General features: G+C 36.5%; 1 protein-coding gene across 2 annotated transcripts in view; it reads left to right on the forward strand.

Annotated features, from left to right (window-relative positions):
- The window catches only part of RNF2 (ring finger protein 2), a 48,686-nt gene that overhangs the window by 24,321 nt on the left and 6,172 nt on the right, over positions 1–18,193 (forward strand). Inside the window, exons 1-4 of one of the 2 annotated variants that reach the window (XM_063105176.1) lie at positions 11,815–11,867; positions 12,819–12,907; positions 16,104–16,264; positions 16,904–17,119. In XM_063105176.1, the coding sequence (XP_062961246.1) occupies positions 12,821–12,907; positions 16,104–16,264; positions 16,904–17,119 (464 nt within the window). In that variant the 5' untranslated portion in view covers positions 11,815–11,867; positions 12,819–12,820. Of the gene's footprint in view, positions 1–11,814; positions 11,868–12,818; positions 12,908–16,103; positions 16,265–16,903; positions 17,120–18,193 lie in introns of those variants that run through there. The other variant, XM_063105175.1, reaches the window with a different exon arrangement.

The raw sequence follows: 18,193 nt of genomic DNA on the forward strand, positions 1-18,193 counted from the left end.
AATGTGTGAGGTTTTTTCACACCAACAAACAATTCTCCACTTCTCCAGACACCAACTGGGTGTCTAGCAATTTAATTCGGACACTAGCAAACCAGAGTTAGCGCCAGACCCCACAGGTTAAGGGCTCAGTCCCACAAGACTGCCCCCACTTCGGACACCATTCCCAAGTCCAGGCCTCATGGACTTCTGACCAAATGGCTATGAATTGGAGATTCCCACAATCCCCTCCTCAGGTTTAATAATCTGGTAGAATGGCTCACAAAACTCAGGAAAGCACTTTACTTACATTACCAGTTTATTATAAAGGATTTGTAGTATACATATGAACAGCCAGATGAAGAAGTACACAGGACAAGGTACAGAGGGTCCTGAGTGCAGGAGCTTCTGTCCTGTGTAGTTTGGGGGCAACACCCTTCTGGCACCCTGATGCTGTATGAATTCCAACATTTAAAATTTTTATGGAGCTTCCATTACATAAGAATGATTGATTAAATCATTGACAATTGGTGATTAACTCAATGTCCAGTCCCCTTTCCCCTCCCTGGTGGAGGTGGGTGGGGCTGAGAGTTCCAATCCTCTAGTCACATGGTTGGTTCCTCTGGCAACCAGCCCTGCTCTGTTGAAAAGGGCTTATTAAGAGTAACAAAGGAGATTCCTCTCACCTCTTATCACTCAGGAATTTCAAAGGGTTTTAGAAGCTTTGTGCTAGGAACGTGGGACTAAGACCAGATACAGATAGTTTCCAACTTAAAATGGTTTGACTTACTGTTGGGACTTAACCCCATTGTAAGTTGAGGAGCATCTGTATATATTTCTTATTATATCACAGTATCATAGCATATCCATGGAGATTTCTATAAGTGCCCCATTTAGCTTGATTCAACCATTTTCCATTTCAAGGAATACATTCCTCATGCTGAATACTGTAGTTATGCCTTAACTGGAAAATTGTTGTGTCTTCAGAACTATTGGTATATTTCCATTGATTTGAGAATTTTTATTCTGCACACACTTTCTAACACCAGATACTATTAGTCATCTTTTTGGTCAGTGTCCCAGACCAAAAATAGAGCATACAATAGATATCATTGTTTTGATTGACAATTAATTAGTGGCCGCTTGTGTTCTTCTGTAAATTACCTATTCATTTTGTCTACATTGAGTTCTTTTAAATTGATTTGTGGGAGGACTCAGCATATATTATGGAGATTAGCCTTTTTTTATTATATGTTACAAATATTTTCTCCTTGTCTATTGCTTATCTTTTATTTTTATTTATTTTTTAATTAATTAATTAATTAATTAATTAATTAATTTATTGTCGTTTTTTTTCGTGACCGGCACTCAGCCAGTGAGTGCACCGGTCATTCCTATATGGGATCCGAACCCGCGGCAGGAGCGTCGCCGCGCTCCCAGCACAGCACTCTACTGAGTGCGCCACGGGCTCGGCCCTATTGCTTATCTTTTAAATTGCTTTGTTGATTTTGTATAGAAGTTTGAAAAATTTGTGAGGTGAAATATGAATTTTTTGTTAGTCTTTTGGGTATTGCATCTTGCTTAGTCTGCCTAATCCCAATAATGTGATGACATTTTACCTTCTCTTCTAGGTCTTCTATAGTTTAAAAAAAAATGTTAATCCTTCCAGAATTTTTAAAGTTTCTTATTTTTTGTTATCTGATTTAATTGAAGATTTTTAAAAATTTGTTATTCCTCTGATTTAAAATATTATACATTCCATAAATTCACATATTTATTTTTTGAACCCTCTGTTTTGTTGCATTCATTTTCTTGAGATCATAGTTTTGCTTTTTATTAAGCTCTAATATTTGGTACAAGGTAAGTCTTCCTCCACTATTACTCTTTTTCAGAATATCCTGAGTGTTTTTGTGCATCCTCAAGGTATACCTTCGAATAATTTTGTCTCTTGGTATTTTGATTGGAATTGCATTGCATTGGGTTTATATACTTAATGTGTATGTTTATCCAGTTCAGGTCCTTTTTTTAATAACCTTCAGTTATGTGGTACAGTTTTGTCTTCTCAGTATTTCGTGAAATTATTCCTAAGGATTTTGTAGCTTTTGTTGCCATTGTGGATGGAACGTTTTTAAAAATTCATTTCTAAATGGTTATTCATGGTTTATAGGAAAACTGTGGCTTTTTGGGCATATTTTCCTCTCTCCAGTCTATCATGTCACTGCTTTTTTTTTTTTTTTTTTTTTTTTTTTTTTTTTTTTTTTTTCTAATAGTTTTTTATTTATTCTGTTGGATTTTGGGGTTTTTTTAAATTTTAATTTTAATTAATTAATTTTTTTCTTAATTTTATTTTGTCGATATACAATGTGATTGATTATTGTGGCCCTTTACCAAAACCCTCCTCCCTCTCCCCCCTCCCACCCAACAATGTCCTTTCTGTTTGCTTGTCGTGTCAACTTCAAGGAATTGTAGTTGTTATGTCTTCTTCCCCGCCCCCCGTTTTGTGTGTGTGTGTGTGTGTGTGTGTGTGTGTGTGTGAATTTATTTATTTATTTTTAGCTACCACCAATAAGTGAGAACATGTGGTATTTCTCTTTCTGTGCCTGACTTGTTTCACTTAATATAATTCTCTCAAGGTCCATCCATGTTGTTGCAAATGGCAGTATTTCATTCGTTTTTATAGCTGAGTAGTATTCCATTGTGTAGATATACCACATTTTGCGTATCCACTCATCTGATGATGGACATTTGGGCTGGTTCCAACTCTTGGCTATTGTAAAGAGTGCTGCGATGAACATTGGGGAACAGGTATACCTTCGACTTGATGATTTCCATTCCTCTGGGTATATTCCCAACAGGGGGATAGCTGGGTCATATGGCAGATCTATCTGCAATTGTTTGAGGAACCTCCATACCATTTTCCATAGAGGCTGCACCATTTTGCAGTCCCACCAACAATGTATGAGAGTTCCTTTTTCTCCGCAACCTCACCAGCATTTATCGTTCAGAGTCTTTTGGATTTTAACCATCCTAACTGGCGTGAGATGGTATCTCAGTGTCATTTTGATTTGCATTTCCCGGAGCATTTTTTCATATGTCTGTTGGCCATTTGTATATCTTCCTTAGAGAAATGCCTGCTTAGCTCTTTTGCCCATTTTTTAATTGGCTTGCTTGTTTTTTTGTTGTAAAGTTGTTTGAGTTCCTTGTATATTCTGGATATTAATCCTTTGTCAGATGTATATTTTGCAAATATTTTCTCCCACTCTGTTGCTTGTCTTTTAACTCTGTTAATTGTTTCTTTTGCTGTGCAGAAGCTTAGTTTGATATAATCCCATTTGTTTATTTTTCCTTTGGTTGCCCATGCTTTTGGGGTCGTATTCACCTCACCCATAAAGACTCACATAGACTTAAGAGTGAAAGGATGGAAAAAGATTTACCATGCAAACAGAAAAGAAAAACGAGCTGGAGTAGCTATTCTTATATCTGACAAAGTAGACTTTAAACTAAAAACCATAAAAAGAGACAATGAGGGACACTACATAATGATAAAAGGACTGATCCATCAAGAAGACATAACAATCATAAATATGTAGGCACCCAATGTTGAGGCAGCCAGATTTATAAAACAAACTCTATTAGACCTAAAGAAGGAAATAGACACTAATACCATAATAGCAGGGGACCTGAACACCCCACTGTCAATATTGGACAGATCATCTAGGCAAAGAATCAGCGGAGAAACACAAGATCTAAACAATACTCTAGACCAATTGGAATTGGCAGATATCTACAGAACATTCCATCCAACGACCTCAGAATATTCATTCTTCTCATCAGCACATGGATCATTCTCCAGGATAGATCACATATTAGGTCACAAATCAAGTCTCAACAAATTCCAAAAAATTGGAATTATCCCATGTATTTTCTCAGACCACAATGGATTAAAACTAGAAATCAATAACAAACGAAATTCTGGAAACTATACAAACACATGGAAATTAAACAGCATTCTACTTAATGACATATGGGTCCAAGAAGAAATCAAGCAGGAAATCAAAAAATTTATTGAAACTAATGAAAATAATGATACATCATACCAAAACCTGTGGGATACTGCAAAAGCAGTATTAAGGGGGAAATTTATTTATTTATTTATTTATTTATTTATTTTAAATTTTATTTTGTCGATATACATTGTGGCTGATTATTGCTCCCCATCACCAAAACCTCCCTCCCTCCTCCCCACCCCGCCCCAACAATGTCCTTTCTGTTTGCTTGTCGTATCAGCTTCAAGTAATTGTGGTTGTTATATCTTCTTCCCCCCCCGGTTTTTTTTTTGTGTGTGTGTGTGTGAATTTATATATTAATTTTTAGCTCCCACCAATAAGTGAGAACATGTGGTATTTCTCTTTCTGTGCCTGACTTGTTTCACTTAATATAATTCTCTCAAGGTCCATCCATGTTGTTGCAAATGGCAGTATTTCATTCATTTTTATAGCTGAGTAGTATTCCATTGTGTAGATGTACCACAAAAGGGGGAAATTTATTGCATTAAATGCTCACCTCAGAAGAATGGAAAGATGGAAAGTGAACAACCTAACACTTCACCTTAAAGATCTAGAAAAACAAGAAGAATCTAAACCTAAAGTTAGCAGACGGAAAGAAATCAGTAAGATCAGAGCAGAACTTAATGAAATTGAAACCCAAAAAACAATACAAAAGATCAATGAATCAAAAAGCTGGTTTTTTTGAAAAGATAAATAAAATTGACAAACCATTAGCATGGCTAACAAAAAAAAGAAGAGAGAAGATTCAAATAACAAAAATTAGAAATGAAAAAGGTGATATTACAACTGATTCATCTGAAATACAAGGAATCATTCGAGACTACTGTAAACAACTATACGCCAACAAGTTTGAAAATCTGGAGGAAATGGATAAATTTCTGGACACACACAAGCTCCCAAAACTGAGCCATGAAGATGTAGAAAATCTGAACAGACCAATAACAATAAAGGAGATTGAAGCTGTTATCAGAGGGCTCCCAAGAAAGAAAAGCCCAGGACCAGATGGATTCACAGCAGAATTTTACCAAACATTCAAAGAGGAATTGACACTGATTCTTTACAAACTATTCCAAAAGATGGATTTTCTTGTTAACTGTCATACTATTTACAGTGATACTTTTATCACTTCGTTTTTCCATGCTGCCTCACCCCCACCCCCTCCTTACAGCACAATGATGTGTAGGTAGTCTTATTCTGCTCTTGACTTTTTAAATAGGACTGCATCAAAACATTGTTTGGATTTTTTATGAACGATAAATGCTGGCGAGGCTGCAGAGAAAAGGGAACTCTCATACATTGTTGGTGGGACTGCAAAATGGTGCAGCCTCTATGGAAAATGGTATGGAGGTTCCTCAATTGCAGATAGATCTACCATACGACCCAGCCATCCCACTGTTGGGAATATACCCAGAGGAATGGAAATCATCAAGTCGAAGGTATACCTGTTCCCCAATGTTCATCGCAGCACTCTTTACAATAGCCAAGAGTTGGAACCAGCCCAAATGTCCATCATCAGATGAGTGGATACGCAAAATGTGGTACATCTACACAATGGAATACTACTCAGCTATAAAAACGAATGAAATACTGCCATTTGCAACAACATGGATGGACCTTGAGAGAATTATATTAAGTGAAACAAGTCAGGCACAGAAAGAGAAATACCACATTCTCACTTATTGGTGGGAGCTAAAAATTAATATATAAATTCACACACACACACACACACACACACACACAAAACCGGGGGGGGGAGAGAAGATATAACAACCACAATTATTTGAAGTTGATACGACAAGCAAACAGAAAGGACATTGTTGGGGAGGAGGTGGGGAGGGAGGTTTTGGTGATGGGGAGCAAGAATCAGCCACAATGTATATCGACAAAATAAAAATTAAAAGATAATAATAAAAAAAAATAATAATAAAAAATTAAAAAAAATAATAAATAAAAAAAATAAAAACATTGTTTGGGACTTGTGGTAGATTCTCATCAAGTTAAAGATGTTTCTGTTTATTTCTAACTTACTAATACTTATATTAGGAATAGTTGTAGAATTTATTTATTGCTGCAAAGTTGAAGATAACATTCTCTGATTTTTAAATTCTCATATGCATATACATGCATTTTCTTATTGTTAGTCATTAACTTTTTGGGAGGTTTGGCCAGAAAGTTAGCTATGTAATTTGCTGTGTCAAATAACTACATTTTGCTTTCATAAGCAAGTCTGTTTGTTTTGTTTTTTAGCTGTTGTTATTTGATCTCTACTTTTATAATGATCATTTTCCCTTCTTTACTTTCTTTAGGTTCATTTTCTAATTTCTAATGCTTAGTTTATTTTTTTTTCAGTTTTTATGGTTTTGATATTTTTAAAGTATAGGTTATAAATATTTCTGAGGGAGATTTCTCTCACTACATGTCCCATACATTTTATTATATTTTTATGATATACTTTTTAATTATAAGGTAGTATTTTCATTTTATTTATTTATAAAGAAAATGTAGTTTCAATTTTGGTTTCCTCTTAACCCATGCCAGTCAGTGTGTCTTTTTGCCCCATTATCCCTACTTAATTCTTATGAAGATCACCACTGTGGCCTCTCTTTAGCTCTGTAACCTTTTGTATGTTTTCCTCTTTACTTAACAGCCACACTAACATTTCTTTCCTTCTAACACGTCAATTCCTTTGAAAGTTCTTCTTGATCCTCCTATCTTACATAGCTCCTTTTCTCCCCTTGATGGTCTAACCCAGTGCCCTTTTAAATTTTCTTTATAGCATTGCATGCGTATTTGTTTGTTTCATTTACTGCTATTTCATTAGCACCTTCTGTAGTGCATGAGATGTGGTAGGTAATCACTATTTGAATGAATGAAATTATTTCTGTTAAAACTATTCAAGTGCTGTATAGCTCATTGGAAAGCTTTTGTGTAGTTCATGGGTATACATACACATTGAAGGTCCCTAGTTTAAATCATGTAATATCAGTATTAGTAAGCAATAATTTTCTCTTTATGTATTATTTAAGGTTCTCTTTTTTCTTTTCAAAGGCTTTTTCTCAGTCATTTATTTAAGTTTTATTGAAAGACAGGCTCATTACAAAATAGACTCATTTCTAGGTGTTGGAGAAAATAATCATGTATTCAGTTACTTAAGTCAGTGAGATAGATGTGTAAGCAACCATAGTGCAATGCATAGGACATACTTTGTAATTTGCATCTGTTTTTTTCTACTTAAGCAAGTATAGCCTTTTCTTGTTTTTAAAAAGATAAATTTATTTATCTGTGTAGAATGCCTAGGACATTTTCATCTCTTTTGCCTATTCTGCTCTATGGGTAGTCACTTCTTGGGCGTTAGGGTTAGGGTTAGAGTGCTGTATTGAAGAAGCTCACTTCCCTTATTTGCCACAGGAATACAGATATCCAAATCAGGTATAATTTGGTTATGTATAGGAGAACTAGTATCTCTAGAAACCAGACTTTAGCAGAATATTTTATGTTACAGTTCCTATTAATTTGCTGGGGGAGCTTTCTAGAGACAGAAGTGTCCCATTTATAGTTAGTCCTAGGGTAACAGTTACAGGTTGGAACATGGGTTAGGATTTGGAATTCTTAGAAATTCCTCCTATGGATTTTTAGAAATTCTTCCTGGGCCGACCTGTGGCTCACTTGGGAGAGTGTGGCGCTGATAACATCAAGGCCACGGGTTTGGATCCCTGTATAGGGATGGCCAGTTGGCTCACTGGCTGAGCATGGTGCTGACAACACCAAGTCAAGGGTTAAGATCCCCTTACCGGTCATCTTTAAAAAAAAAGAGAAATTCTTCCTGTATGAGTAGTTATAGTTCTCTGATATTATGTTGTAATAGAATTTATGGTAGAAATAGTGGCACTTGTATTTATAAGGAAGCTGGCCATCTATATTTATAGGTAATTTACTTCGAATTAAGTCACAGGAATTTAGATTTAAGAGCCATCTTCAAAGCAACAGTCATTGGGTAGGCTTTGGGTCATTGTTTTTTCCTCCATCCCTTTATTTGCTAATATTCACCAATGCCTCTTCCAATTATTTTTCTTCTTGCTGTACCTGCCAGTATCCTTATTAATGGGTCCTTGATTCTTAGAGGATGAAGGATTTCTTGATTATTTTGATAGCCGGTTTTATCTCAAGTGTTATATGTTTGTTTTAGTTTGTCTTTTGTCAGGTTTATAAGGTTCTTTTAACATTTCAGCTACATGTTGGAAATTATCCAAACTTGCAATTTTCTATTTCTTTTCCCTTTTTTTTGAAGCTCAGTATTTTAGCTCTTAGCCTATTAATGAGAGGGGGCGGGGCTCCTTTTATATTAACTTTGGGTCTATTCCATAAATATAAAGTAAATTTTGTATGTCTTCTTTGTATTGTTTGATCTTTTATTTATAGCCTTGAATTTTTGTCAGACTTTCATAATGTGTCTAGGTGTAGATTTCTTTGGGTTCATTTTATTTGTGGTCCTTTTGGCTGGGTCTGGATGTTCATTTCCCTCCCCAGACTTGAGAAGTTTTCAGCCATTATTTCTTTGAATAAGCTTTCTAGTCCCTTCCTCTCTGTCTTCTCCTTCTGAAATTCCCATAATACACGTACATTTGTCTACCGGATAGTATCCCATAAGTCCCTTAGGTTTTCATTACTTTTTTCATTCTTCACTTTTTGTTCCTCTGAGTGAATAATTTCCAGTGACCTGTCTTTGAGTTCAATGATCCATTCTTCTGCTTGACCTTGTTTCGTGTTGACCTCCTCTAGTAAATTTTTCAGTTCAAGTACTATATTTTTCAGCTTCATAATTTCTGTTTGTTGGTTTTTAAAGTTTTCTATCTCTTTATTGAAATTCTCATGTTCATCCATTATTCTCTTGACTTTGGTGAGTATTTGTGATGGTTATTTTGAATTATCTGGCAGGTAAATCATATATCTCCTTTTCATTAGGGTTAGTTTCTAGAGGTATATCTTGTTGTTTTTATTTGGAACGTATTTCCCTGTTTCTTCATTCTCCTTGACTCTCTGTGTTGATGTTTGTGCATCAGACAAAACAGCCACTTCTCCCAGTCCTCATGGACTGGCCATGTGTGTATAGGAGAAGACCCTAACTAATCAGCCTGGCCAAAGATTCTGGGAGTCTCAGATCTTTGTGGTCGTCCAACCTGCTTTCTTCACCCTTAGCAACCTCTAGGTATCTCGAGCATGCTGGATCCAACCAGCACTCTCAGACAAGTAAGACTGAAAACAGTTTCTTAGGCATTCTCCAGATAGGTGGGTCATTGCTCTTTCCAACTCTTTCTTTCCCCAGAGAGTAACTGGGAGCTGATGTTTTTCGTCCACTTGGCTCTGTGCTGACCCAGGGAAAAGAGGCTATGGCAGTTGCCAACCCGAACCTCCATCTCTTTCTCCCTGATTGCTCCTAGGTTAGCTAGATCCTATCAGCACTCCAAGACAGGCTAGACAGGAGCCAGTCCTCTGGGTAGCCTCCAGACAAGTTGGATCACTGGAAGTGTGTACACCTCTTTTTCCTTCCCAGAGAGAAGCTGAGAGCTGGAGAGTTTCATTCTGACAGTGTGGTGCTGTGCTGGGGGTTAGGGATAATGGCAAGAGGTTGTCTGGAATTTCCCTACTGACTTCCATGTGGCTGGTTTTGCACTCACCTCAGGTGCAGGAACCTTTTAACTAGTTTCTGGATTTTTCAAAAAATCTGTCTGGTGTGTTCCTGGGAGGGAAGGAGAGGCAAGGCTTCTTATTTTACCATCTTGCTGATGTCTCTCTTCAGCCTAAACTTTTAAAGCAAAGGCACCAGAAAAGACCTTATGTGTCACCCTACTTTTCTTGTTCACTCTAGTCCCCGCTAAGTATTATGCCTTTTTTAAAAAAAGTCTTTTTTCCAACAATCTGTTACCTTTAACTGTTAGCCCTAAATCATGCCTTAATTCTCTTTCCATTGGCTTTCTCAGCATTTTAGCATTTTTAAGTAGATATGGGTCATTGGTTGTTTTTTGGGAGAAGACCTTCAGGAAAGGATAGTTCATTTAGGATTTTAGGGGAGGGAAAAAAGAGGAAAAGAAAGAATATAGTTAGATGGTGATGCTAAAGCATGATAGTGCAGAATGCATAAGGAGGGCAGGTTTCGGATAGTTTGAGTGGTTTCTTTTCTTTGGCTTTTGCAAAATAATCCCTCAGGGCTGCTATTTTGAAGGCAGAGTTTTATTTTGAGGCTTTGTCTTACCACTCAAAAAAGGCTAGCTGTTGTATATTTGGTATTTTTTTCCCCTTTCTTTTCTAGAGCTTATCTTATATGTACAGTTATCCCTTGATATCTGTGGAGGATTGATTCTAGGACCCCCCATGGATACCAAAATCCATGTGTGCTCAAGTCTTTTTTATATATAGAATATACAGTCGGTCCTCCATATCCACAGGTTCCGCATTTGCAGATTCAACTAACCACTGATATAGAGGGCCAACTGTATTATCTTTGACATGTCTAAAATTCCCCATGATAGTTGAGGTAATTGTAAATCATCCTTGGAGAAATTGCGCCAGCTAGCCTAGTAAACACAATAATTTAGGATTATAGTGAGAAGGCATATAAGAGATAGGCATTCTGCCAGGAGAATTATGCAGCTTTATCTTTGATTCACAAAAGAGATTGTCACTAAAACAGGAGTCTAGTGATGCAAATGGTGGCATGGTCTCTGGTTAAATAATCAAACTGTATGATGATTAGTCTGTTAACCTTTAGCCCCAGAGTACAGAATCAAAGGACAGATCAGATCAGGCAGGGTACAGAATCAAAGGACAGGGAGGTGTGGAATATTTCTTTTTACTTTCTACTGGCCCTCTGCTGTACCTCAGAGGTTCATAAGTCACTGGAACTCAGTATGTGGAGCAACTCTATTTCTCTTCTAACCCATACCTTTCCTTCTGTGTTCTGCATCTCATTAAAGGAAGGCTGCTTTCCCAAACTCATATTTGACCCTTCTTTCTTATACCATTGTCCTGTGTATCACTTAACGTTCTATCTAATTCTTGTCTCTGACCATGCTCAACCATGTTCAGATAGTTAATATCACTTGAGTTTTTTTAACAGCTTCCTCACTGATTTTACTGCTAGTTGCTTTCCGTTCTTCTCCCTTCTGTACTACTACTTGGATTTCCATGAAACTATTTGATTATGTCACTCTCCTGTTTAAAACTTCCAGCACCTTCCAAACACAGAGCATACCTAGTTTTCATGCCTGTCTGTTTATCCCTGCTTCTCTCTTTTGCCTAGAGGATTCTTTCCTTTGTACTCCAATCCCACTGTAGTAATTTCTTACTTTTTAAAGCTTATTTAATCTTTTTTAAAACCTTCCCTGACTCCTCAAACTCCCTGATCCTCCTCTGTAATTCCGTACTGTTGTTCATACTCCTGCTTAGACTTTGTCTTGTCAGGTTGTAGTTTATCTGTTTATATGCATTTCTTTCTAGTCTATGAATTCTGAGGCAGGGATCCTGGGGCAGTTATGCTTGGTTAGTAATAGATGCCTACTAAATATTTGGATGACTGGAGCCCCTTTGTGTTTCTGTGCTCCCAAGGAGAAGTTAATATTATATCTATGACCATCTTCCTTCCCTGTGTGTGTACTAGGTCCTCCATCCCCCTATACTCAAAGACAGTGGAGAAGTTGGCCCTACATTGTTCAGTTCATTTATATTGGGAGGGAATGAATCAACTTCATGAGGAGACCTTGAAATCATGTCAAATGGGAAGCTATAAGAGAAACTAAGATATTTAGCAAAAAAGAAAGAAAAAATCAGGTGAGATGTAATACCAGTCTCCAAATATTTGAAAGGCTATCACGTAGAAAAATTATTAGATTTAATCAGTTTGTCTCCAGAGGACAGATAGGATGAATAGATAACAGTTTGGGGCTCAGCATTAAGAATAGCTTTCTGAACACTAGAGTTGACCTATTAGGCAGGAAAATTTTCATGAATGGAGCTGTAAAAGTACAGGCAGAATGACCAGAGGTTTAAAGTGCTATAAAGTAGATTTTGTATCTTGGGCAAAGTTGGACCAGGTGGCTGTGCCGAAGAGTCTGAAATTTTCCTGATTTACTTCTAAGTTCTGTGACTATGAATTTCAGAAAAATATCATTTTGGGTTAAGACAATCTTCTATACATTCAATAATAATTAAGCACTTTTGGTAATGTTAAGCACTTCCTATATAGTTTCTTACTGTCAAGTAGTTCATATTTATAAATGGAACGATTCTTGAGTTTTCTCTCTTTTTAATTTTCGAGAAACCAGTGTGTAATTTCTGTTTTTATTATTCTCAAATTCAACAATTTCTAAAAATCAGCTTTGAGATTTACTTCCTGTCTTAGTCTGTATGGCCTACTCTAACGAAATACTTTAGACTGGGTAATTTATAGGCAAGAGAAATTGGTTGCTCACAGTTCTAGAGGCTAGGAAGTCTGAGATCAAGGTACCAGCAGATTTGGTGTCTGGTGAAGGCCTATTCCTCATAGATGGTGCTTTCTGTGTCCTCACATGGCAGAAGGGCAAAAAGGCTCCCTCCCTCAACTCTGTTTTATAAGGGTACCAATGACCTAATCACTTTCCAAAGGACTAATCACCTCTTAATAGTGTTGGCATTGGAGATTCGATTTCAAGATAGGAATTTTGGAGATGCGTATATTCAGACCATAGCATCTCCCTTTCAAATATTAAAACTGTTTTTGTCTTTCTTTTTTTTTTCTCCTAGCAATGTCTCAGGCTGTGCAGACAAATGGAACTCAGCCATTAAGCAAAACATGGGAACTCAGTTTATATGAATTACAACGAACACCTCAGGTAATGTCTATGAGACATATGTAATTAGGGATACATTTTTTAGAAAAAGAAAACTTTAACATAGCAGTAATAATAAATTTGTATGCAAGCAGTCCTGACTTGTGTGTGTTTGGCTGACACTTTATTCATTGATTCAACAAATCATTTGTATACTCTATGCAAGTTTCTGTTAGGCACTAGGTGAGCCGTGATACCAGCCCATGGAATTTATAGACATTAAACAAGTAAATATCCATAAAATTACACATGTGAGAAATTGTGTAAAGGAAAAGTCCTCCATACCCCAGTAAGTAATAACAGGGCAACTAGAGAAGACAGTTTTGAGAAGGTAGAGATGGCAAAGAGTGGAGGAAAGAGCAGGTTTGATGGCAATAAACATGCTTAAAGCTGGACTCATTTTAAGTTTGAGATGCCTATAAGATTGGCAGGCAGTGATGCCAACTAGAGTTTAGACTAAATATAAAATTTTAGGAGTTGTCAGCACATTTTAAATAAGTTCACCTGCAGATGAGCAGAGGGCGCATGACTTCATCCAGAGGCACTTCAGCATTTAGAAATTAGGTCATGGACAAGGAACCAGTAAAGGAGACTGAAAAGGAACATCCAGAGAAAAGGAAGGAAAAATGGGAGACAGAGAGAGAGAGGATTCAAAATCTGAAGGAAGTGTTTCAGGAAGAAGAATGTAGTTAATGTATTCAACACTGCTGAGAGGTTGAGTAAGATGAAGATGAGAAAAGTTTATATTAGATTTGGGAATGTATGAGAGTGCTTCACAAAATTTGTGTAAAAATGGGATTAAAAGATAATGCAGATCCTTACGTGAACTTTTTGAAGACTCCTCGTATACTTGGTGACCTTGACAAGCAAATTCATTTAAGTAGATTGTACTAGGTTGAACATTGAATGGACTCATGATGCATTCTCATTATTCATTCATGTCATAAACCAAGGATATGATAATTATGTGCATATGTGGTTCAGTAACGGGGGGGAAAAGTGAAAAATATGAATAGGTGATTTTTTAGAGAAGTTTGGCTGTGCAGGGCAGCAGAGAAATGGAGCAGAAATTGCAAGAGAATGTGGAATTAACTTTAAATTTTGTTTTGTTTATAAGATGGAGATAGAGTGCCTCTCTTCCCACCCTTCCCTTTGCACAGCTCTAGGGTGTATCATTCACATTTCACTATGCAGTGACCCTGTTGAGATACTAATCTCGGCTGATTTAATGGAGGGAGAGATTGCTGAAGTCTGAGAGCAAATAGAATAATCAAAAACAGGAGATCTTTGAGAAGGTACAAAGGAATGTACCTTTGATAGTTTCTCCATGTAACAAGAGAGAAGATGTTGATATGTAGATTTTGTGAAGAGGAAATGAGGGGGCTCTTTTTTAATGAAATATGAGGTAAGGTAATCTGTTGAAAGTTGAGGTGAAATAAAGTCTGTAGTTAGAAGAAAAGGTGTAAAATAGTGTAGAGAAATGAAAAATGAATTTGTTAGATTAACCAGTTGCTGAGTATTGTTGAACACCCATTTGAGGTTGGTGAAATTTTTAGTGACATCGATCTGGTTTCCCCTCTTCCTTTTCCCCCCAGAGTGCTATATACACTTGCACCGGGATAGCCCTGGAGAATAGATGATTGAGTTTATCCAGGGTTGGAGATTTGTTAGGTATGTTCTACAAAGGGAGAGAATAGACTTTTTACCACCTGGGTTGTCATCATATTCTGACTAATAGTTTCCTCATCTATAAAATGGAGGTTATAACTCCTAAATCAAAAGTTTGCGAAAGTGTTTAAGTAGAATGAAATATGTGAAGTGCTTTATATAAAGTTGTAACATAACAGGCACTTGATAATAGTGGTAGTTGTTACTGTAAATGTAAATATATTTACTTGTACCCTCTATGGACAATGTCTATAGTTCTTGTGTCTTTCCTTGTGGGGTAATTGATCTTTGGCTGTAAAGAACACACAAGTATGATGGAGAGCCAGTGGAAAGTAGCAGGAAGTATCAGTAGCATATCAGAAGCCCCTTATTTCTCTTGGGTGGAAGAATGGTGAAATCATTGATGCTTTATGAAAAGTTTATGGGGACAATGCCCCAAAGAAATCAGTTTACAAATGAACATTTGTTTTAAGAAGGGATGAGACAATGTTAAGATGAAGCCTGCAGTGGCAGAACACCCACATCTATTCGTGAGGAGAAAATTAATCTTGTTCATGCCCTAAGGACCTATAACTAACAGCAGAAACAACAGCCATCACCACAGACCAAAAAAAAAAAAAAAGAAGAAGCAGCTCCTTATCTCTACCTTCATTTTCCTGTTCAGTGCTCACTGAACTGGTATTGGTGGTGTTAGAGCTAGGTAGTCTTTCTTCTCAATGTGCGGAGGGTGGGTAGTGGTGATGGTGATGAAGCAAATAGAACTCAGTAATCACTCTGCAGCAGGGGAGATGTATCTTGGAATTATACATTGGAACTCCAAATGCATTTCTGTAGAGAAACATTTTTGGGCATGATAATCATATATAGTGATACATGTTATACTTAAGCTGTCTTATATTTACATCAGCTTGTGGGTTAGGCTGAGAACCTTGATTACTTTGTATGAAATTGCTCTGTGGACCAAGATTTTTTGAGGTTCAAGATTTTAAAATGAAATCCTGTTAAGCTGTTCATAAATTAGAGTACTTTTATTGGAATCTTAAAATATTTTAATGGGCAGCATGAAAAATAGTTTATTATTATCAAAATGGTGTTATTTTTGAAGACGGAAGAATTCTTAGGGTTCATGTAATCCTAACTTCCTCATTTTACTTGTAAGGAAACAATGTTAAATAATTGTTTAGAGTCACACAGCTAGTTAATATGACTAGAACTAAAAAAGGCATATGATTTCTAAGTCAATGCTTTTTAAAATTATACCAGGCCAATTTCCCATTAGTTATCTTTTAAAATACGTTAATATGTTATCTTTAGCATTAAAATAAGAACATTTATATAATCAATGGTAGTGGGGCTGAGGGGAGTTGGAGATTACAGCTAAAACAAGATTGGCCGTGAGCTGACAATGGTTGTGGCTGGGTGATGGGTACACATGTTCATTTTTACCATTTTCAGTACTTGTATATGTTTGAACTTATCCATAATAAAAAGTAATTAAGTAGCATTTAATTTTAAAGTGACTTTTTTACAGGAGGCAATAACAGATGGTTTGGAAATTGTGGTTTCACCTCGAAGTCTGCACAGTGAATTAATGTGCCCAATTTGTTTGGATATGTTGAAGAACACCATGACTACAAAGGAGTGTTTACATCGTTTTTGTGCAGACTGCATTATCACAGCCCTTAGAAGTGGGTATGTTGAAATGAGTTATAGTAGGTACTTAAATTATACCATGACAGTGCTCCCCAGGGTTTGAAAAATGCATTCTCTATAAGTATTTGATTGGAAACTGGAAATTTTTCTTAAGTCTAGTTATTGGGGAATTTTTGTTCTGAAACCATTGGCTTTATGTACATTTAGAAGCTTTACAGGATGAGTATTTGTCTTGAGGAAATCGCAAAGCATGAAACCATGGTTTTTCTACTTCAGTATATAAAGTAATATCCTTACAAAATTATTTCAGTAAGAGATTTGATAACATGTAAGTTAATATATATTAGTGGGTAGTTTTTCCTTGTATGTCATGTATATCAGAAAGGGGAAATTAAATTAGGAAAGAATAGATTTTTATTTCTAAAATGGTTATATGTAAATTATCATTGGGAAGTATCGAAATTTTTCTCTTTTGGCAAGTGGTATACAGTGAAGTTTCCAAAATCTTGCTTACCCACTAGTCAGATTTTTTAAGGAAATTCAAGTTAATCAGTTTAAATTTCTGTGACTTAGTAAAGGTATTGGAATAAAGATGATAATGGTAGCAGCTGGGTATTTTTGTCTTTAGCACAAAGATACGGGTGTTGTTTACATTTTCTTTTCTCTCCTTTTATTTAGCAACAAAGAATGCCCTACCTGTCGGAAAAAGCTAGTTTCTAAAAGATCACTAAGGCCAGACCCAAACTTTGATGCACTCATCAGCAAAATTTATCCAAGTCGTGATGAGTATGAAGCTCATCAAGAGAGAGTATTAGCCAGAATTAACAAGCACAATAATCAGCAAGCACTCAGTCACAGCATTGAGGAAGGACTGAAGATACAGGCCTTGAACAGGTATATGGGAAAGAGGACCAGAGAGGGTGGCTGTTGAATACTTTATTAAATATTGAATTTGCTTTTTGGAAAAGGTAAAATGCAGTAACAGATAGTTCCGTATGGTTACCTAATTACACAGGTATAATATATGCCTCCAGGCATAGTAGGATATTCCATTTAAGATGCTAGAATCTCTTGTACCCACTTCTTTCTCCATTCACCATTCTATTTCTCTTCATAGCAAAACTTCTTGCGAGAGTTGCTTTGTCTGTCTTTAATTCTTTTTCCATTCTTTTTTTGTACCCCCTTCAGTTAGACTTTCATTCTTAACACCCCATCATGTCACCCTTATCTAAGTTATCTGTGACCTCCACATTGTGTAGTCCAATGACTAATTCTCTCACCTCATCTTTCTTATGCAATTAATTTCTCCTTCCTCTTTTAGTAGGTTTTTTTTTAATCTGGCTTTCAGGAAACCATATTCTCCTGGTTCCCTTTGTATGTCAGTAGCTATTCCTTCTTAGTTTCTTTTGTAGGTTTTATTTCGTGTTATCAGCACTCTGCTCTAACCAAGTAAGCTAACTGGCTGGTCCATCATCCAGTTTTATGGCTTTAATTACCATCCCTGTGCTGATGACTCCCAAATTTATTTATCCAGCCTGAATTTCTCTGAATTTTAGACTCATCTCCTCTTGGATATCTAATTAGCACCTCCAACTTAACATGTTTCTTTTTTCTTTTTTCTTTTTTTTTTTTGTCTTTTTCGTGACCGGCACTCAGGCAGTGAGTGCACTGGCCATTCCCATATAGGATCCGAACCCGCGGCAGGAGCGTTGCTGCGCTCCCAGCGCCGCACTCTCCCGAGTGCGCCATGGGCTCGGCCCCAGACATTACTGTTTTTAAGGTGCCATTGGTGATTCCAAAGTGCAAGTTAAGTCAGAAACTACTGGTTTAAAGGTTAAAAAATGTGCTCTATGCTAAGCATATTAAACTGACCTACAACTCTTACTTACCAAAGTAAAATAGTTTTAAATGTTGAATGTATTTATTTTTAAAGAATTATACATTCTTAAGATTTGGAAGGACTTTAAT

Source organism: Cynocephalus volans, chromosome 8, assembly GCF_027409185.1.
Source record: "Cynocephalus volans isolate mCynVol1 chromosome 8, mCynVol1.pri, whole genome shotgun sequence".
Classification (NCBI taxonomy): domain Eukaryota; kingdom Metazoa; phylum Chordata; class Mammalia; order Dermoptera; family Cynocephalidae; genus Cynocephalus; species Cynocephalus volans.